At 38.6% G+C, this 24061-nt stretch overlaps 1 protein-coding gene across 1 annotated transcript in view; it reads right to left on the reverse strand.

Annotated features, from left to right (window-relative positions):
- ralyla (RALY RNA binding protein like a) overlaps nucleotides 1–23372 on the reverse strand; it is a 37702-nt gene extending 14330 nt beyond the window's left edge. The window contains exon 1 of the mRNA XM_078264074.1: nucleotides 23117–23372. Coding sequence (XP_078120200.1) covers nucleotides 23117–23372 — 256 coding nt within the window. The remainder of the gene's footprint in view (nucleotides 1–23116) is intronic.
- Nucleotides 23373–24061: the final 689 nt, after the last annotated feature.

The raw sequence follows: 24061 nt of genomic DNA on the forward strand, positions 1-24061 counted from the left end.
TATGGATCACTGGGGGGTGGAAAAATCAGTTTTCAGCAGCTGTGGGCTGAGAGGAATCACTGCATCACACTGATTTAACCCTTGTGTGGTGTTCAGGTCTGTGGGACCCATGTTTGCTAAAAGACAAATGATGCTATTTATTCTAACTCCAACTCATTGGCCTTGGCTCATTTTCTGTGAAGAACATTAAAAAATAACTTATTTTCAATGACTGCACATGGTACACCCCCCCCCCCTTACACATAACTATTACATATGAGGTGTTTGGGTCTACTGGACCCGAGTGTATTTAAATGCAGGTGCTATGAAACTATGTTGTCTTTCTGCACCTGCTACTCCCACACAAAGTTACAAAATTGTTACATTTCATTTTTTTTTACCTTTTTTTATAATTGAATTTCCTTATTTTCTCACAAAAAACAAAAATGATATGATCATAAATGTGATCTCACAGGGGTAAATGGCAAATATGAACCATAAATGATGTATATATCATTGGTAATTGAGCTAAAGTAAACATCTATGAAGTATTTTTACATAAACTGTCATGTTACTATTTTGGGGATATATAAGCCATATTTTTCGCCAACAGAGCTAACATGCACAATGAAACCTTCTCTGAACACATTCAGAAATTTTGTTTACTCACAGTCTAGTTTGTCACACAGTGCGAGGTCAAACGTGTTCACACCACCTCCCCTTATCGGTGTACAAAATGAAAGCATCAATTACGGGCTTTACCAGACCTTGTTTTTAATTGAGCTTCTCTTACAGCAACAATGTGGAGTTCAGGAACGGTTTTATCCATCCACACTGAATCCTTCAAGACTACAATCATCACCACCTCAGGGCACCTCTGACTCAGTTTGGGTGCATTCATATTAATGAAGTTGTGCTAAATGACCTGAGTTTCTATTTTATATAGATAGAGACCCCTCAGCTCAGCGTGCCCTTGAGCTCTTTGTCTCTGGAGGTGTAACTGAGTCATTATAGCCAGACCAGTGAAGGAAGACACACACACCACACCACACCACACACACACACACACCACACCCCACACACACCCACACACACACACACACGGCAGCTTTATTTGTATAGCACATTTCAGCAACACAGCAATGCAAAGTGCTTTACATGAAAACAGATTAAAAAATTAAAAAGATAAAATACGAGCAAAAAAGAAAGTTACAGTGCAGTATAAGAATTTAAACATTGAAGAGCAGGTAAAACAGTTAAATAGACACACACACTTTAATATTCAAATATGTAATGCTCAAATGCAAGGTAATATAGCCTGAGAAAAGTAATGAGAGAATACATTTCCTCCCTGCACTAATGCCTAAACACAATCTTTGGCAGGCAAAGCATCACTCCTGACTCAGTCTCTGCTGTTACACGCATCCTGTGAGCAGGTGAGCAGTATTTGATTAAGAGATCATCCAGGCACCTGTGTGAATACAAATGTGCGACTAAGAGATATCCTGCGTGACAGCAGTCGCAGATTAAATCTACACTCCGTTCTTGCGCCCCATAAATCTGACACGACCTGAATAATCTCCGATATCGGCTCAAGGGCACAGGCAGCTTCGGCTTTTTAATCACACCTGAGAGTGTCTTTTCTCAAACAGGGCACTGTGAGTGACAGGGTGAGGAAGCACACACTGTGGATGTGTCTGGGTTTATACACACATATAAGTATATGCATTAATGTGTGTACATGGACATGATGACCTTCTGTTCACATTATCTTGAAACATTGTTCTTACTCGTCATGCAATTGCAGATTGTATTTCAGTTGTGATTAGTAACAATGCATTTGTAGATCTAATGAATGTAATTATGGATAGTTTATCAAACATTTACATGTTGATTTCACAAAGATAGATGTGGCTACTATGGCATAGATCAAACTGAAAGTCAGACTTCAGATAGATGTCCAAATCCATCCGTTGCACAAAGCTGTCTAGTTCTTGACCATCTTAACTAATTTGCCATGAATTCTGGGTAAATTAACATGGCCTCTCTCTCCCCTTTCACATATAGCCGTTCTTTCCATTAAAGGCTGAAATGCCCAAAAGAATCTTTTAAAAAATAAATAAAAAATCCCATCTAACACTGTTAATAGAAGCCATGTTTTCCTCTTTTATTGTCATTTGGTGCCACTGATTGTTACCATAGAAACATGGCTCTTAGTTCTGAGTTAGCCTGGGGGTCAGGAGGAGGCTAACTTGTTAGGTTTAAAATAAGTAAACGGCCATCTATAGTGAATGTAATTGTTAGTTGCAGCTCTAATGGTAATTCATATTATCAAAAACGTACATATCTTTAATAAGAATCTCAATACAACTCAATGGTTCATTCTTACTAGTAAGACTGTAGTTAGAGATATCCTAAATAAACTTGAATTTTTGACTACTCATAAAAAAAACTGCAGATACCTTTAATCTGAATCCTGTCAATGCATACTATAAATTCAAACTGCTTGCCGTATACTGTACACAGGGGACAAGACTAATACCTTGCAAGCTACCAGACATCACTGACGTCTTTTCAAATGACTCTGTCAACTCTCTGTGAGCTAGAGTGTATTACGTCCTGACTGATTCCAAACAGGATGAGGACCTCGGGGCTTTAACGGTTTTTGTTATGGTTAGAAGGTGGCACGTGGATTAATTGCTGTCCTTCCTTAATGAATTCCTTATACTTTGCTCTGTCGCCCTGTAAAAAGGAAAATGGTTACCTGGCAGCGCATACATTTGGCAGCTGGTCCCCGAGCTCCTGAGGATCTAATAAAATTATTTTCATTAGACCCGTTGAGCTGCGATTCATTATGGAGAGCCTGATGTGGAGTTGCTACATTTTCGGGTTCACTGCACTCAATATATTGCACTAGGAATACAATCATTCGTGGGTGAATGTTCTTCAGACCAGCAGTACAGAAGGTAAAATGTTTTTGCAGCTGTGGTACATCTCAACATTGGTATGTGTTGAGTTTTATTAAATGATAATGAGGATATTGCCGTTGGCTGAGGTAAAGATAATTTTGTCTTTCATCTCTGCGCTGTTAATGCACTTTTCCTCCTTTTCCGTTTTTGGCATGTTTTTTCTTTATGATGTAACTGTGATTCTCTTAAGTGCAACACTTTGAAACATTTTAACACCCGGAGCTGGTCCATCACTCCTGTGCAAGCAGCTGGAAAACAAACTGGCAGCCGCCAACTGCTTGAAACTACTTGAACATCTACTCTGAAACCTGGCCTTCTCGTTCAGGAGTTGACTGTTGAAACATTGAGCAGCATACGTGATTAGACATCCGCTCAATATAATGATTAGGTGATTAATCGTTAAATGAATATGCAAAAACTTTGATATTTGATTAATCATTTATGTCAGTGCCAACCTGTGGTTTGTGCCCCCCCACAAAATGTAATCTGAGATCTCACAAGCGGATTAATAGAATTTAAAAAAGAAGAAAAAAACCATGCTGCGACCTAAAATTATGTTTTTCAGATGCTCCTCTAATCTTGGCTTTTTTTTTCTTGTCGTGACTGTTTCAGGTCTTTTAAATCTTATTCAAATTAAACAAGAGCACAAAAAAAAAAAATCTGTCTTGGGTTGAACTGATCACAACACATTGCTTCACTTTAAGGGAGGTTGGAAATCACTGATTTAAGTCAATTAATTAAGGAAATATGTCAGATATTCTCAGATTTTGGCTGCTTGATTGTGAAGATATGGTGCGTTTCTTTGATGACAAGCAGTTATTTGATAGATCAAAGCCATTTATGTTATTAGTGCTGTTAATGTTATTAGTAGCACAAGTGTCAAAAATGTCTGCTGTGAATAAGGCCTATTGCGAATAAATAATTGTTAGTTGCAGTCCTGACTTTATATATCTAAATACATAGTAATAATTTAAGGAAATGAAATGCAAACTAGTCTGGCTGTATAAATCATTGATTCTGATCATGAATAATATATAAATGTTAATATGAGATTCATTAATATTATGAATTATTAATTTACCCACAGATCTGCAAACCATGCAACAATACCTCCATCAGCCTTGTATGATTAGAGGTGCACAACACCTGGCGCTGCGATGTGCAACCAACAACTCAACAGCTCCAGTACTTTGCTCAAAGGAACTTCTGCACCGGATCCACAGTCTGAACATCACAACATCACCACTCTGTTTAGACTGCAGTCACCAAATCAATTAAAATAAATGTTACTAGCTTTAAGCGGCAATCTCCTGCCTGTGATCAAGTCACTGAGAAAAATTTTTATTTCACACATTTCCTGTGAAAAGCACAAGTGGATGAAAAGGGGATTCATGTTGTGTGAATAAGATTAGCATATTAGCCTTGGCATGTGCTGTAAATGATTATCCAGTAGGATTTGCATCAGAACCCAATGCCTTAATTTCCATGCATGACAAAAGCCACAACGCAATATTTTACAGTGTTAGGATTAAACAAAGACTACTTAGAAATGTCATATTTACAGTATGCAAACACTGACACATACTGAGCCACAGAAAAAGAAGAAACACAGTGCAGTGGACACAGATTTCAATCAACAATACCACCAACACTGCAATGTACCCTGCACACAGTACATGTATTTAAGCAATTAATAATTATAGGAAAGTTTCTCAAGAAATTATTACTTTTTGGCAGTGAAGTATCATTTCAAGTAAAAGCAGAACTACCGCAATGAAAAACTCTGTTGTAGTGAAGAGAAAGTTCTGCATTCAAAATATTACTCAAATAAAAATACACAAGTATTAGCAGCAAATTGTACCTAAAGTATTACAAGTAAAATTGCTCATTATGCAAAATGGCTCCATTCAAAGTGTTACCTTAATATATGAATTGTATTCCTGATTCATCACCATCTGAATGTTGTCAGCTAATTTTAACAACTGTAGCCTATACTGTATGTTCGGTAGTTTCATCTAAAACAATGCATGTTTTAGAAATTACATAAGCCATATGTTTAATGTATAAAATCTGTAAATGAAAAGTAACTGATAAATGTAGGAGCAAAAAGTAGGTAAAATATATCCCTCTGAGATGTAGCCTAGTGACGAAGTGGAAAGAAGCATAAAATGGGAAATACAAGCAGTTTGATGTACTTTAGTACATCAAATTTATACTTGACTAAATGTAGGCCTACTTAGTTATAGTTCATTAATGCTCTTAGTAGTCTACTTAGGACAACAAAAAGGAGATATTTGTAGTGGAGCAATTTTAATGTAAGGTAAGTGATACCACAAGAAACGCATGGATTAATAAACATATTTACATCTTCGAACTGACTATGTAGACTGACATTTTGTCCAAACTAGCAGCAATAACTTCAGCGACATAAACTCCTTCGTCATAAGTGATTGACGTCTCATACTCACATCTCTGGTTGCGACGCCTGCCTTTGTACATGGACATGACAAAGCGGGAACAGACAGGTGATGTCTCTGCTGTGGTTAAGCCGACTTTTGCTTCCTTTTCTCTCCCTAAAAACAGCCAGACTGCCTACGTTCCCTCTCCAGCTCCAGACTCACAGCCGAGCCGCTTTAGATCATACCATTTGTCAAACTATTCCAGGGGGAACTCTCTCCTCCTCTATACTCCTCTCTGTTCCAAATACAGAAGTTTAACTAATAATTCCGGTTTTCACTCTGTGTCGCACAGATAAGGCAGTGAGGAAATTACAAGAAGCTTATTATGATCCTTTATAGATGATAGTTTCAGACTGTTATATTTCCAAAAAGTCTCTCTCTCCCCTTATGCCAAATTTATGTTACCGGCTGAAAAGAAGCAATTTAAAGTAAAGCAGGAAAAAAAACTATGTAACAAATTGTCATGAGACCATGAAACAGACTACCCTTACTCTACCCTATATATTTTATATATATTACAAGTAGCAGATTCTACAAGACGGAACCCACAAGTTCCCTCCAAAAAGGCACCCACCTCTCCCTTCAGATTTCTTTTTTATTAGAAATCAAAAAGAATGTCTTGGAAATGTAGTTTCAATTAACTTGCTTATTCGATATGTTTAATTTGTTCAGTTACCCTGGTTGTTCCCTGAAAGTTTCCTTAATGCATTACATAACACATTATACAGTACATTTACAGTACATGTGCATACAGTAATTGTCATGCAACATTACAGACAAATAATTACTTTACGGATTTGTTGGCCACTTGGGGGCAACATTATAAAGTTGATATTGGTCAAAGTGATAGCAAACAGTTGCCTATTTAAACACACAGCCACACCAACATTAGCTGATTAGTACAAATATTCAAAAATATCTGGCTCCTAAATGCGCGCGCGCGCGCACACACACACACACACACACACACACACACACACACACACACACACACACACACACACACACACACACTTCTGGCAAATTAACACAACAAAAAACAATTAAGAGAGCCATAGTGAACAACTCCTATTTTCTGTTGTCTGTTTGTGTTGAAGCTTTGCTGCTTTTTCTCCCTTTTAAACATACAGAGAAATACTGTTTGACCTTTAGTCAAACAGCATGCGTTCATTCATTGGAATGGCAAATAAGCCTCCTATTGCCACAGTCTCTTCTTTTAATTAAATTTGGATGGGCTGTGGACTTAAGAGACGGAGGGTGGTGGTGGTGGTGGTGGTGGGGGGGGGGCTGTAGAATATAGCCTTGTAATTGTAACATCTAATTACACTGACATGGGCTTTGCAGATTTCTCGCACACAGCCTGACGTCTTAATGGTCCCCCAGCTTCTTTGTTCTTACTAAGAAAAGACAAGAAACTAAAAGCTCATGAAAAATGGAGACAAAGTGTGACGGATTCATGGCTTCAATGACAGTCGCTGGAATCAAACGATCAATGTCCTCAACTGTCTGACTCATTTGGACATGTTTGCAGAAATATTAAAAATTCATTTTATGTGTGGAGTAAGACACGCTCTATGTACTTGGTCTTTTGGGGTTTATTCAAGAAGGTTATTCCAGGATAATTTTGAAACATTTGTCCACCATAAGTGGCAGCATAATCATTTTCATACCTTAATAAAAAACAATCAACATGTTTTCAAGCTGCTTCCCACTATGGAAACAGAAAAGACAAGACAACCACTAAATATGCTGCTTTTCAAGGTATAAAATGACTCATAAATGTAAACATGTGGTTGAATATTCTGCATGTGATGCAGGTGATCCCTTGTGAATTTGAGTACTGAGGATCCAAATGAATCATACACGCTGAGGGACAGAAAAAGAATAAGATAAGATGTCCCAGTTTTGGTGGTGTCGCCCTCACTGATATCTCAGCACCATCTAGTGTTCAAGCAAACGAAAAACTCATGAATGCATGAAAAAACTGCCTGGTTAGCACAAATCCATATTTCAGAGTAAACCTGGGAACTTTTAGATTAGAATGCTTAATGTATAATAATCAAATTACCATTAACCAGTCAACAGGTCCCTTCTTTAAATCATAGTTAATTTCTGTATTGATTTTATATCCTTATTGATATGTATATTGTAACTTGTAATTGTTTTATTCTTATGTGTGCCTTTATTGTACATATATTTTACGTAATAGCTTTGTTACAAAAACAAATAAATGAAGCTAGACATTTTTAGATTGATGTTTTGACAGACAGATGTGCAAACAGATTGTTTACTGTCATTTCCGACAATTGTTTGAAACCATTTGCTTTTTTAAGCTTTATCAACAATTTTCTAAGAATTCGTCACAGAGCAGATCAGCTTTATGTAACCTACAGTTCCTGTATATCATGAATAAAGACCCCAGAAAACCCTGGATGTATTATGCTGTTCTGCAGTAAGCCTTTCAACCACAGAGAGGCGCTCAAAGACTACCAGACAGTGGTCACGCAGAAAGCTCTTACACACTTTGAACCAGAAATGATGGGAAAGCAGATATGATAACACCGAGCTCTGATTATAAAGAATTAACCTTAAAAGTATCCATACATCTGTGTCCATATTTTATATACAAAAGCAGAAAGTAGAAATGCTGAGTTGGTGAAACAATGATGAAACCCTCCCCTGCACTCTTCATCACCAGCTGACATCTTCATCAGGATCTAAGTAGCTGCTGTCTGAGGCCAACTAGCAGTGTGATTAAATGGCACTTTTATTTTCGCGAACTACTTAATGTCACTGTGTCTGCAATCCAGTCATGTCCGAAGGAATTAAATTGAGTAAAGCAATCTCTGGAGCTTCATAACGCGTGGCTATTAAATCTACTCAGGCGTGGTATGTTCTGCTAGCTGCATGCTGTGTACTCAGGACTTTACAGGTTTGAATCTGACCTCGTGACCCATGTGCTCCTCCATGTGTGTGATTTAATTAATGAGCAATGAGTTCAAGATAATATCAAGAATTCAAGAAATATCAAAAAATCTTGTGCAGGCTGCGCCCACCTCTTGGCAATATAGTTCCAGGGCCTAATCAAGTTACATTAAAAGATAATGAACGTAAGGGTTACATTTCATCAGAATGAAGGCAGATAATATTACAGTTTTTTATCGATTGCTAAATGACACTGGTCACAATGGAAGCCACATGTGCAAAACTAACTACAGTCTGCATTAGCACAGTCACCTGAGCTAAACAGTTCACACCACCTGCAAAACTCATTCCAAGCAACAACTCTTCACACGTCTCAAAACAGGCTCAGTGCAGCCAAACACTATGAAAAATCCTCATCTAGATAACATGCACGGTCACTCAGAACACACTGAGTAAAAACACTATGAAAATACAAACTTTTCATCTTTACAGTTGTACAATTTAAGTGACTTTACACTAATCAATATTTTCTATAAGAGTTACATTATTTTCTTTCCTTTTTTATTTTATACAAGTTTTGAGGTAAACAAGAATGAATGAAAATCCTCAGTTTGCTAACCTACAGTTACAGTAATATATATATATATTTTTTATATAATTAATGGAATGTTACAAACTAAAGGTACGTAATCAGGGCCTGTATTTACAGTTTTTCTTGATTGCTTTGACCTGCTTACAGAACTGGGATCCACTCAGTTTTCATCATCACGGTCTCAGCAGAGCAGAAGACACCTCTTGCAAATGTGTTAACCCTTTCTCATTGGTTGACACATTTTCCCACCCTTTTGCAGAACAGTTAACACGGACGTCATTCAAGCAGTCCAAACTCCATTGTTTTAGCTATGGTAACCAAACAGAAGCTATCTGTTCCTAACTATTAGAAACTACCTACATCAGTATGAAATCACTGAAGCACCTGTTTGACGCTCCTTTACACAAATCTTCAATTAGCAATCAGTCTGCAGGCCTTAAAGGTGCAGCGTCTGTGTTGTTCATTGCCAACATGGATGGAAGAGGTCAAAGGCAGATGAAAGTGAGAGGAAGAAGAAGAGGAAGAGGAAGAGGTAGAGGAAGAGGTAGAGGGGTCCGAGTCCGAGGTGGAGGTATAGTTGGAAGGGCTCAGGTTTCTGATGAAATTCGGGCAACTGTTATTGATCACATTATCAATAATGGCTATGTGGCCTCATCATCAAGACAGAAGAGACTGATTATCAATAGTGTCTATTTCTTATACTCTACAGTAATAGATGTTTATACTTTACTGTAAGAGATTTTATTTTTATTTTCTTAATTTCTTATACTCTAATATTTTATTTTGGTTTACATGTATTATGTATAATATTTACAGTATTTCAGTTTTCAGCCACAGTTTGAAAATAAGAATCAATGGAATCAATAAAATTTGCATCAAAGCATTTCTGATTCTGGATCCAATTCTTTGCAAGAAGGCAAATATGTCAACAAATGTCACTGGCATGAGCGTCTGTGTTGTTCTTTGCCAACATGGATGGAAGAGGTCAAAGGCAGAGTGAGAGTGAGAGGTAGAGGGGTCCGAGGAAGAGGAGTCCAAGTGCGAGGTGGAGGTATAGTTGGAAGGGCTCAGGTTTCTGAAGAAATTCGGGCAACTGTTATTGATCATGTTATCAATCATGGCCTTTCACTTAGAGAAGCTGGACAAAGAGTCCAACCTGTTCTGAACAGAAACACTGTCGCATCCATTGTCAGAATTTTTCGAAAAACCGAAAACAGATGTCACTGGCATGAAAGCTACGTACAGTAATGGGCTACAATGTCAAGCAATGGTGCACTGATTCACACTGAGTGCTGTATTTTGTATTTTGTTGTCCACTGTGTAATGGTTGATTGGAAGAGCTCATACGCTTGTTTGCAAGTTGTGTTGTTTGAAGGCAGAATTAGCTTTTGTTGCATATTTTACATGTTTTGGCACGGTTAGAGCCTTTTGCAAACAAAATGTTAAATTTTGACCACTGTTTCGGCCTGTGTGTTAACTGTTTTGAAAAATGTGGAGTTTGAGTTGACTGCTGCATCAAAGCAATCAAGAAAATCTGTAACTTCTTTGGCCACCAGTCAGTGTGGCAGGGGAATTTTAAAATCCACTAGCCACACAGGCTTTTTACCAGCCATTTTTTGTTGTTGTCGTTTCCCCATGAAGGTAAAATACAGGAAATGCACATGCATAATTTATGAACTTGTTAAGAATACACATTTAAGTGCTGTCAAGTTATTAACAAAATCAATATAATTACAGTAATGACTCGTAGAATATATATTTGTAATCTTTTTATTTGTTCTGTACTGCTGTCATGAATCAGCCATTCACGAACCTTGCCATTGTCGCCCACTGTTCACTTGGTTTTAAAACGTCTTCATTTCTTTGAATCATCCTTATCTTTTTGTCGGTTGCTTGTTTCAGCCGGCCTCTTTACCGCAGTAATGTGCCGCCACTTTCTTTTCTTTTTTTTTATAGCTCAAACCAAAGAAATTGCAGGCTTGGTTGAAATATGAAAGAACAACAGTGGCAAAAACCAACTAATGAATCACTCAATTCACATTGGCTACCCGCCAACGTGGCAGGTAGGTCGACAGTTTCACCCGCCAATGGCAAAATTCACCTGCATTTGGCGCATGGTCGGGTGTTAATTTCAGGCCTTGTACGTAATAGTTCAGAAGTTTTACAAGTTTTTTATCAACAAATTAGATGTCTCCTCTTGCCATGAACCTACATTATCAATAAATACAAATGACTGGGGTGTTCCCATTGCTTACACCTCGATTACTTTGTGAAAAACAGTAAGTGCGCAGTTTTACTATAGTAAAGGAAGTGTTTTTCACATTTTCACAACTGTGTATGTAACTTCAGACATCTTACCTGGACATATTGGTATCTTTGCTCTTGTACCTGTTCACTGTTTCTCTCAAACAGTACAATGTATAACTTCTATCTATCTTTATTTCCAAAAAAAAGGCTTTATGGGCTTTCCCTATATACTGTACAATATATACAGTATGTGTCCACTAATAAGTCTAAAACAAGAAAGCATTGCAATCAGCAGTGTTTGAAATGCACCAGGCTGAAATCCGTACTGTTTTGAATGCGTGGTTAACAGTTTTGACAGCAGTGTTAGCATTTGAACAAAGTGCTGTAAATCCAGTGTTGTGCAGGTTGTGGTTAAAGCCATGGGATAAGTCTGTAGAGTTTTGAAAACTGTGTTCAAGCAATGAAAAACGAACTACAGTTTGGTCCACATGAACTGCTGCAGTGTCGACTGTAGTTAGAGTTTTGCACGTTACTCCAGTTGTGCCCACTGTCGTCTAGCAATCGAAAAAAAAAAAACTATTTCCAAAGCAGAGGGAGATGTTATTGGCACCTTTAGTATACCTCTGACACTTACAGTGCATTGCTAATATACTGAATTTATTGTGTGTGCGCGCGCGCGTGTGCGTGCAGCCAGTGGAGGAATACTTTCAATTTCATTGCTATATGAAGCCTCTCTTCTCTCAGGAAACTGTGTTTCTCAGGAAATATATAACAGTGTTGTGGTTTGTCAGTGTGCATAACAATGAGAGGAGCTAAGTGGATGCAATGATCCAGACAGAACAAGACAGACGGGACGGGTCGCAGATTTGTGTTGACAGCAGGGTATATATTTCTGTGGTGTGGCAACATAAAGCACTGATGTATTTAGAAATGTGTCTAATTATTCTTGTGCAACACATCCTCATACCTATATGACATTATAGGTCAATTTCCAAAGACTCCCAAAACAACACATGCAGTACGACCGTTGTATTTACTGCCACACAGTGGCGGTTTAGTCATGTTACCGTTCTACTTCAACGTCAACGCAAACGCCACATTTTTTCAAAACAGTTAACACACAGGCCTAAACAGTGGCACTCATGGTCAAAATGACACATTTTGTTTGCAAAAGGCTCTAACCGTGCCAAAACATTTAACATATGCAACAAAAGCAAATTCTGCCTTCAAACAACACAACTTGCAAACAAGCGTATGAGCTCTTCCAATCAACCATTACACAGTGGACAACAAAATACAAAATACAGCACTCAGTGTGAATCAGTGCACCATTGCTTATCATTGTAGCCCATTACTGTACGTAGCTTTCATGCCAGTGACATCTGTTGTCATATTTGCCTTCTTGCAAAGAATTGGATCCAGAATCAGAAATGCTTTGATGCAAATTTTATTGATTCCATTAATCCTTATTTTGAAACTGTGGCTGAAAACTGAAATACTGTAAATATTACACAAAATACATGTAAACCAAAATGAAATATTATAGTATAAGAAATTAAGAAAATAAAATCTATTACAGTAAACATTACTGTAGAGTATAAGAAATAGCCACTATTGATATTCAGTCTCTTCTGTCTTGACGATGGGGCCACATGGCCTCATCCACATCACATTCGATATCCTCTTTTGCAATGCACCGAGGGAAAAATCTTCTTGCATGCCTTATCCAACCTTGACATTTCTCTGCACCTATTTCTATTTCTTTCTTTCTTGGGCAGCAGCATTCATTGCATTCAGCAAGGGAATCTGCTCATAGGGACACTGATCATAAACCTTCCACCTCCAAGCACTGAAGAACTCCTCTATGGAATTAAAAAATGGGCTATATGCTGGAAGGAACTGCATCATCATCCGAGGGTGTACTGCAAACCACTCATTGACAAGGCGAGAGTGGTGGAATGCCACATTGTCCCAGATAATGACGAAGAGTGGCATGCCAGGCCTCAACAGCCCTCTCTCCTCAGGTGGGATCAGCCTGTCATGAAGTGCATCCAGGAATGTTATGAGGCGCTCGGTGTTGTATGGGCCAATAGTGGGGATATGGCATAGGACACCATCATTGGAGATGGCAGCACACATGGTTATGTTGGCACCCCTCTGTCCTGGAACTGTGATAGTGGCCCTGCACCCAATGAGGTTCCTTCTATGTTGCCTCACTTTACAGAGATTGAAGCTGGCTTCATCAACATAAATGAAGACATGATGTGCCCCCTCAGCTTCAAGCTCCATTATTCTCCAAGTAAAAAAAAAAGGCAAAATTACAATGAAAAGTGACTCCAGTTGACTCTAACTGCATGATATGACAAGGCATTACAGTATACTGTAGTAATGTTTCCTTACCTCCACATATTGGCATCTGGCCTCTTTCACAACGTCAGAGTTCCTTTGAAATGGAACTGTATAGAGCTGCTTCATAGCCATATGGTTCCTTCTTAGGATGCGGTCAATGGTGGTCACGCTCACATTGTTGATGTTCCTAAACATGCCCTGATCTGCAATCACTGCTGCCCTGATTTCACGCAGCCTTATGGCATTGTTTGCCACAACCATGTTCACAACGGCTACCTCCTGCTCAGCACTAAAAATTCTCCCTCTACCACCAGAGAATGGTGGCCTTTGGATTCTATAAAGAATACATGCAATGGGAACGAGGGAACAATTACATAAAGTATATTACTGAAGATATTTTTGTATATACTGTACAGCAACATTACCGTTTTTTTTGAAAAATGCGACAGTGTTTCTGTTCAGAACAGGTTGGACTCTTTGTCCAGCTTCTCTAAGTGAAAGGCCATGATTGATAACATGATCAATAACAGTTGCCCAAATTTCTTCAGAAACCTGAGCCCTTCCAACTATACCTCCACCTCGCACTTGGACTCCTCTTCCTCGGACCCCTCTACCTCTCACTCTCACTCTGCCTTTGACCTCTTCCATCCATGTTGGCAAAGAACAACACAGACGCTCATGCCAGTGACATTTGTTGACATATTTGCCTTCTTGCAAAGAATTGGATCCAGAATCAGAAATGCTTTGATGCAAATTTTATTGATTCCATTGATTCTTATTTTCAAACTGTGGCTGAAAACTGAAATACTGTAAATATTATACATAATTCATGTAAACCAAAATATTAGAGTATAAGAAATTAAGAAAATAAAAATAAAATCTCTTACAGTAAAGTATAAACATCTATTACTGTAGAGTATAAGAAATAGACACTATTGATAATCAGAGGCCACATAGCCATGATTGATAACGTGATCAATAACAGTTGCCCGAATTTCATCAGAAACCTGAGCCCTTCCAACTATACCGCCACCTCGGACTCGGACCCCTCTACCTCTTCCTCTCACTTTCATCTGCCTTTGACCTCTTCCATCCATGTTGGCAATGAACAACACAGACGCTGCACCTTTAAGGCCTGCAGACTGATTGCTAATTGAAGATTTGTGTAAAGGAGCGTCAAACAGGTGCTTCAGTGATTTCATACTGATGTAGGTAGTTTCTAATAGTTAGGAACAGATAGCTTCTGTTTGGTTACCATAGCTAAAACAATGGAGTTTGGACTGCTTGAATGACGTCCGTGTTAACTGTTCTGCAAAAGGGTGGGAAAATGTGTCAACCAATGAGAAAGGGTTAACACATTTGCAAGAGGTGTCTTCTGCTCTGCTGAGACCGTGATGATGAAAACTGAGTGGATCCCAGTTTCTGTAAGCAGGTCAAAGCAATCAAGAAAAACTAACGCAATAGGGTAGTAAACATTGTGAAACAGAATTAGATAAATTTAGGCAAAAAAATAAATAATTAAACATCAGGGATTGTCTCCTGTGTCTTGCTCTCACGATTACTACAATAATTATTACAGCCACAAGAGCTCACGAATATCAAGAAACGCACATGGTTGTTTTCTAGGTGAAAAAAATATTTAAAATATTTTGCATGTACTGAGCAAAATGAAATTAAGGAGCCAATGAAGTTTTCAGGATTACTAACTCTACCCTCTGAGACTAAAATAAATAAGACTTTCTTACTGAGCATTAGATGAGAAGATTGATACTACTACCGTCTAAATAGAGGAGGTGGTTAGCTTAGCTTTGCATGAAGACTGGATACAGGGAAACAATTAGCCTGGCTCTGTCCAAAGTTTTAAAAAAATCTGCCAACCAGCATATATATGTATATAACATGTTATATGTTTATTTTCAACACAAACAAAAATGACAAGTTATGGTTTTAAGGGTAGTTACGTGCCATTGTTATTTCTTGGCGCACATTGGCCTGATGAATTTACTTTTTTGAATTAGACTTTTTAGGTTTTTTTACTTACATTTTTTTGAACATGCAAGCTGTTTCCCCCTGCTTCCATACTTTATGTTAAGCTAAGCTAATCGCCTCCTGGCTCTGGATCCATACATGGCAAACAGACATGAGAGTGGTATTGATTTTCTTATCTAACTCTCAGCAAGAATGCAAATAAGTGTATATCTCCAAAATGTTAAATTATTAATTTAGAGGATACTGTAGTTCCACTTTATTTCAACTTGGGTCTCATTTTTCTAGTTTTCTTCTGGTTTATTTTGGCTCCTCTATTTCCTCATATTGCTCACACATGAACAATTGTGTACCGTAGGTCAAAAGTTCAAAGTTGAACCAGGAGTTGGTCTGTAAACTGTGATGAGCTAGAGAAGTGGTTCCCAACCTTTTTTCCTTGGCGCCCCCCCCACTCATGTCTAAGAAACTGAAGTTGAGGTAACTCTCAAGATAGAGCCTTACTTTCTTTAACATGTGCAAATACTTTTTTTTTTTTTTTTTTTACCTCAACCTCAAACCAGATAGACTTGCGCACCCCCCTGTGATTTTTGCCGCCCTCCTGAGGGGTCCCCGGACCCCAGGTTGGGAACCACTGAGCTAGAGGATCCCCCTGGGTCATTATTTTTACAGGTGGCCTTTACTTGTTCTTCTGAATAAGTTGACTTATATTGGGGTTTGTTTAAAACCCCAAAGTTTGTTTGTATGTGTTGCCCCATCAGGTCTAACTTTACTTATGTTGCCAGGTTTCCATGTACAATGACATACATAACAACGTTTAAGGGCCATTTATAAATAAATTACACTGTACTGTACACTAATATTGTTACTGGTAATTTAAAATGATGGTAAATTTTTTTGTCTTTATAGTTCATTGGCAAGGTTTGTACTGTTTTTATAGGTTCAAATATTGAAGGTGACATATTTTTTCTAATTCCAAAGTGCTTATTTTTTTTTATTTCAAAATAATTAAAGGAAACACACAAAGTGGGAACTATTATGGCTATTTATTGAAAATGTATAAAACTGAAATGAAAGCACACATTGCTTGAAATGAAAAGGTCTTGTGAAAAAAGTCACATTTTAGTTTTATAAAAATTATCGAAATTATCGTCATGGGAAAAATACGTCGAAAACGTTTCAGAATTTCGATGTCGATACATTTTCGATTAATCATCCAGCCCTATAAAATATGTAATACTATTAATATACTGCACACATATATTTGTTGCTGGGGATAAAAAAGAAGGGTGAAATCTTTATAATAGCTAAAGAAGAATCTGGATTGTTGGGGAAGTAAACAAGCTGCTTACTTTACTTACATTCCATGGAGGTTTCACTTCAAAACCTCCATGGAATGTAAGTAAAGTAAGCAAGTTCCTGCCAGGAAATACTGTATCAGGGCTATCATGTGGAATCTGTTGCTTGTTGCAAATATAACTTATTAAATGTCATTAAAACAAAAGTTATAATCTCAAAGTAGTAAACTTTACAACTGAACGTATTTTCGTCTCTGTGCTGTTATCAGCTACATTAAATAAATTTGACTCTTCTTTATCTCAACTGAATCTTCAGGTTCTGCTTGCCAGCTGAATTATGTCGTAACCATCCACTGTTAGACTTTTTATTGTAAATATGCGGTAACTCTTTACTTTAGTTACTGTAACTACTCCATTACAGTACCATAACTGTACATGTTTTTTACAGTATGATGCCCTTACCGCAGTTCCATTGTACAGTATAATACCCTTACAGTAACTTAGTTTTACAGTATAATACTCTTACTGTAACTTAGTTTTACAGTATACTATTACTGTAACTTAGTTTTACAGTATAATACTCTTACTGTAACTTAGTTTTACAGTATAATACTCTTACTGTAACTTAGTTTTACAGTATAATACTCTTACTGTAACTTAGTTTTACAGTATAATACCCTTACTGTAACTTAGTTTTACAGTATAATAACCTTACAGTAAATGTACTGTAATTACAATTTGCTAAATTATACTGTAATTGTCATGATGTATTAGAGTTTTACTGTAATTGTGGGTCACAGTGTCTTACACTATTTACAATAGTACTATGTACAATTTACATACAAGCGATACTACAACCATGTTTAAGTATGTGCCAAACCATGGGCAGCCTTCATGTCTGAACAATGCATTTGAATTGACTCAAAGAAAACTAAATGTATATTTTTTTAAATCCCCAGATGGAACTGCAGAACACTGAATAAGCTAGCCAAAACATCAGTTCATCCTTTATCTTGGCAGTTTTTTTTTTTTTAAATTCTAAGTATGTATGAAAAAGGTGGTGTGGTTGTTTACCACAGAGCTGAAGTTGGGCATTTGGTTGGGGAGGGGAAGGAGGAACAGTCTGTTTAGAAGCATTTGTGAAGGACGATGAAGAGGCCGGACCCATGATACTCCTGCTTGCTGATCCACATCTGTTGGGGTGGTCCGTCCTGGACTGTATGGGAAGCAGAGAAAGGTCATGAGTTTATCTCATCTAAACTGTTAACAGACTTACAATTTCTGCAAAAACATAGAATATGACAGTATAAAAAACAACACATCAGTCATCAGTAGTAGTAGTTTACAGGGTTTTTCCTCCCCAGATAATTCAAAGGTCTTTCTACTTTCTTTTGCTGTCTGTCGGTCCCAGCACGGTTAAAAAAATGTTTTCCCTGTTTGATTAATTTTGTAATTTCAGAATTCATACACATTTTTACTAATATATTTTCATGACTTTTCCATGTCTTTAAGGCATATCTTTATGACCATAAATCCTCTCAAACATCTGTATAAACATGAAAAGTAGAAATAAAATAAATTACAAAATTTACCACAGTATATCCTAAAGGTTACCTTTTTTTTTCCAACCTGGACCCTATTTTCCTATGTTCTTGTGTCTAAGTGACAACAATCTCTGACAACATTATGGAAAGGATTCCTACAGAGGTCAATAACTCTTCTGTTAAAGAATAAGATCCTTTTTTTTAAACATAAAAACATCCCCAAAATTGCTATTGCTTAACCCACCAGACTCTGTGTAAATTTACAGTAAGTTTTGATCGTCTGGTGGGTTTGGTGATGGTGATTTTGGGGCTGTTTCTTGTTGAAACAAAAAGGATCTTCCTCTTTAACTAAAAGGTCTATCTCTGTAGGGATCCTTTCCATAATGTTGTCAGACACTTAGAATAATAATCTGAGTCTGTCAGCGGCAGAAACAGAACTTTTAGTGGACGAAATTGACGACGCACATTTGCCCTATATGATTACAGTGGAGCCCGGTTCGAAGCTGCAGGTCAGTGTTCTCGATCAATACTGGACCAATTTCCAAAACTGTTGTTCTTATCAGTCACTTAGACAAAAAACATATGAAAACTTTAACTAAAATTAAAACAACACTATGTAACTTTTGCTGAGTAACTATGACCAATTCTGACGTGCTGAAGTGCTGAAGTGGTAAATACAGGATGCCGGTGCATTTAGCTCTGTCGATGTTGGAGCAGGCAGGGTACGTAGCCGCACTGTTCATTGTACTGTGTAATCATTTTTCTGATGTTAACTATATGACATCACACAAGAAAATGCTTACCTAGTTTGATGTCTTCCACTCAAACTTGGTGAGCTGTTGGAGGAAGGTGGTGACTTGGGAGCTGATGCTTGTCACCTTTCATTGGACGACAACTCCCGTCCTGCAGCTTGTACCCACTTTGGCCATGCACTTGGTGCCCTCATCTGGGTTGATCCTTAAGAAGAAACTGGTTTTAAATTTTCATAATAATCAACATCAGTCATCTTTAAATACAGCCATTTATACCCCTTTAAATATACAGTATGTATGGAAGAAAACCTGCCTGCGAGCACGTTCGGTTCAGAAAGTCACAGTGAAAACATACCGGGCACGTACGCGTAGCGTATAGCCCATGAAGCATAGATACATACCTGATCACGCACCTGGCCATTCATACCGGACGCGTTTTTCTCCACACCAGTCACAAAGCCATCTTTCTTCTCTCGGCCCTCTCTCTCTCCGAAAGACACAGGATGAGTGGGGAAAACTGTGGTAATTGTAGCCTATATACAGTATATGTGTGTGTCACTCTCTCTGTCCGTCCATCGGTCTCTCCCTCCTTGTGCCTGATTGCGTGTCTCGCTGTGAGAAGTCAAGACAGCCCAAATCCCCATGAACCTACTGTGGTCTTCCTGTATGTGATTAACTGCCTTGCTTGACATATTCTCCGAATGACACGAAATGATTGCTGCAGCTTGCGGGCCGAAGTGGCCGCTCCGTGACCAGTATGAACGGATAGATTGGATGACATAGGCACTGAAATGCGTGCCCGGTGTGTTTTCACTGTAAGTTACCACAATAATAGGGCTCCATATACCCAATTCTTTTTCTCAGTTGTTTTCTCTTTATCAGTAAGTGTATGGAGTGCTCATACAGTCCAAATATGTACCATTACCTATTAAATGCTTTCAGCAGATAATTACTTACCTCTGTACCAACTCCAGTGTAGTAGATGCTAACTCTTGATATTCAAGATTGAACGCATAAAAGGAGCCAAAGAAGACGACAAAAGCACTGGCGAAGTCATTAAGTTGGTTAGCTTCAAAGAGGACCTTCCCCTCAATGCTGACTATCCAATGGGTGGAAGACATCAAACTTCTTCCTAAAAAACAAACAAACATCTCATCTCAATTGCAGTGTGTCACAGAATACCAAACATACATTGCTAATAAAACATCCTCCTCTTCTTCAAACTATTTCTCGTACCTAGCATGATCACCCTTGGTGTGGTGGGCAATGTCACCTCCTGCTCAATGGAAATTTTGGTTGAGGTTGGCTTCAAGCCAAAAAAGAAAAGCATCTCACATATTGGAAGTAATTTCTGTTTAAATAAAAAATGTTGAACTGATAGTGAGGCTATAAGAACTTAAAAAAGGAAGTGCTATACATCTGTCAAGATGGAGATTTGGTCGTCTTGCTCTTGAAATTCATTGCCTGGTGGCTCAGCAAGTGATGAGGGACCATGTGCTCCTGTGAGCCATGGGGTCAGACCTTCATGTCCAGCTTTCTTCTTCCTCCAGTCTCTCTCAGTTGTCTCTCACAGTTTTCTGGTCACTGGTTGTTGTTCTACATATGAAATGATGAAAATTTATATTTTTAAGGGAATGCATGGGGCTATAAAACAATATACAAAGAATGCATGCCATGCATTGGTATGCAGGGAACCAGTATAATGTAGGTAACTCTTATATTGTTAGAATAACACAGAATGTTATGTGATGCATTACAAGTTAATCACGTAATAGATAGCTAGATAGCTAACAACAACACTATTTTGTCAAGAAAAACTTAAAGCCATTATAAAGAGTCCTTAAATCACTTGTTTAACGATCGGTCGAATTTAAGGTTAAGCAGCAAGGGAAATAATTACATTTTACTTTTCTTTTCCCCCATAAACCATGGTAGCTGTACACTCAACTCCTAACACCATATTCTTTGAGTTACACAATCTTTGGCTTAGGTCTCATAAACTAAAAAGGATTAATTCAATGAAATATCACATTACAGAATGCTACTGTAACGTTGGGCACTGAGGCTAATTTTTGCCGGACATCTTGATGGTTTTAAGTGGCCAAACTCTGAAGCCGAGGGGAAAAAAATGCTATCCACAAATGCTCCACATTAACGTTACTTAAAGACGTCTTCCCTGTCACCCGACATAACTTTTAGAGTGGGTGTTTTTTTTTTTTTAAGATGTAATGTTAACATTAGATGCTATTAAAACTAGATGGGCAACTGTAGAGGTAACGGTTTAATATTAACGTTATCGCCACTAATGTTAGGTTAATATAAACGCGGTACGTTTTGCTTAATCATGCTAAAACACTGACAAACCAACCCACAGACTCAACATTAGCATTAGCTAAGCGGAGGTAATGTTAGCCAAAATGCGGCAACAGCAAGCTAAAAAGCTAGCAGTTACTGACCTTAAACTTCCAGAATATGGGTTATATCTTAATTCAGACAAAGATAATGGTGGTCTGACAAGTGAAAAAGATGTCCCGAACAGCGCGTGTAAAACGAGTTGTGTTAGCTTACCGAACGTCGTCATTATAGCGACCATGGAGAAAATGAAACTAGTTAACAGTTTGCTCTTGCCTAGCTATGACGCAGGTCGGTAAACTAAACCTAACGTCGCTACTTGCGAAGGTTTGTGAGCAGATATTTTAATGTCACAAAATTAGCAAAGATTGGTCTCACCTTAACGCTGCTCCAGCTCTCTTTGAGGAGTGTGTGTGACCCGGGACTCTGGTGCGCACAGACCAAACCGGGCGGTACTCCTTTGAAGTCTCTTCCCGGTACTCCTTTCAACGCATTTGAAGTATCTACGCGCTACTCTTTTGAAGTTGTGAGGTCAGAGTTCAAATCTGGCGGTCAAGCATTTATATCCGTAATGCCTTTCTTGTTTCTCTCAATAAATGATTTACACTGCTGAAAAACATGTCACATGTTTTAATTACCTTCACTGCTAACCGCATAACAAATAGTGATATTTTATTTTTCCATTTCATTTCTATGCTTCTATAACATGAACTAACAATTGTATTTAAGTCTGTCTTATTCAACTACAGTAGCACTACTGCTGTTGTTTTACAGCAGACTATCGCAAATTCAAAATATACAGTAAATCACTGTAAATTAAATGTTATTAACCATAATGCAATGCATATTACAGTAATGAACTGGAAAAGAAAATGATAGTATTTTACTGGGCATTTTGTGGTAACTGTAGAAATTACAGCTAAGTCTAACAGTGTGGTGTAAAATAGAGCACCCTTTTACACAGTGAGTATAGCGTAGTTTTCTCTTATGTACAAGATATTGACACTGTAATCAGAATTCAGTGATGCACATTTGAACAACTTTACCTAGTTGTTCAAAGTTGTTCAAATGTGCATCACTGAATTCTGATTACAGTGTCAACAACTTTACCTAGAATTTATCGCACCGTTGTGACGAAAAGAGAGCTGAGCCAGAAGGCAAAGCTCTCAATCTACCGGTCAGTTTTTGTTCCTACCCTCACCTATGGTCATGAAGGCTGGGTCATGACCGAAAGAACAAGATCCAGGGTACAAGCGGCCGAAATGGGTTTCCTCAGGAGGGTAGCTGGCGTCTCCCTTAGAGATAGGGTGAGAAGCTCAGTTATCCGTGAGGAGCTCGGAGTAGAGCCGCTGCTCCTTTGCGTCGAAAGGAGCCAGTTGAGGTGGTTCGGGCATCTGGTAAGGATGCCCCCTGGGCGCCTCCCTAGGGAGGTGTTCCAGGCACGTCCAGCTGGGAGGAGGCCTCGGGGGAGACCCAGGACTAGGTGGAGGGATTATATCTCTAACCTGGCCTGGGAACGCCTCGGGATCCCCCAGTCGGAGCTGGTTAATGTGGCCCGGGAAAGGGAAGTTTGGGGTCCCCTGCTGGAGCTGCTACCCCCGCGACCCGACCCCGGATAAGCGGATGAAGATGGATGGATGGATGGATGGACATTTGAACAACTTTACCTAGTGATTGTCCGGCGATGACCCTGGCGTTCTCCCCGGACACGGCTGCCCTGGCGTTCCTCTCGCTGGCGTACTGAACGAAGGCGTAGCCCTTATGCACAGAGCAGCCCACAATCTTTCCGTATTTGGCAAAGATGGCCTCGATGTCAGCCTTGGTTACCACGGCTGTGTTGAGGTTGCCAATGAAGACGCGGGAGTTGAGGGAGCGAGGGTCATTCTTGTTGGTCACGTTGCTGGTCTGGGTCTTCCCAGTCATCCTAGTCCTGCAGCACTGCCTGCTGGGAAACACAGTTGCACACTGCTCAGAAAGCCAGGAGGGTTAGACTGTGGAGGTTACACACAGAAAGCCAAACAATGAGCACCAGTGGGCTGTATACACCAGTCCGAGCTAAAAACATGTTGTTGTTGTTGTTGTTGTTGTTGTTTTTCTACTGGTTCAGAAAACTCCATTTGTGTTTTTATGAATCCATTTAAACCAAGGGGGTAAGCGAGCATCCGCAAAGCGAACCTCTTATGGAGACATTTTGATGCTAACGAGCCATCACCCGCCGTTAGCTTTCCATTGACTGCCATTCATTTTAGTGTCACTTTGACAGCGAATAACTTTACATCTGAAGCGTTTAAAGAATCTATTTGTCCATTGTTTATTTCTAAAGAAACACAACAATGTATAAAAGGCTCCATTACCTTGTATCTCATGTTATGGCTCCATAGCAGCCGTTTAAAAAAAAAAATAGGCTAACAATTGTGTCATAACCACGTGACTTTCTGTCGCACAGTAGAGAAATTACCGTATAGTCAGGAGAAGCTCACAGGCAGTTTCGACTTACATTAGCTGTTTAAGTGTAATTGCTACATTACATACATGAATTACATTCAGAATCCAGAGTCAGTGAATTTAGGACATTTTTGCTAAATAAAAATTACTTAAACGACACCCGTTTC

Source organism: Sander vitreus, chromosome 12, assembly GCF_031162955.1.
Source record: "Sander vitreus isolate 19-12246 chromosome 12, sanVit1, whole genome shotgun sequence".
Taxonomy (NCBI): Eukaryota; Metazoa; Chordata; class Actinopteri; order Perciformes; family Percidae; genus Sander; species Sander vitreus.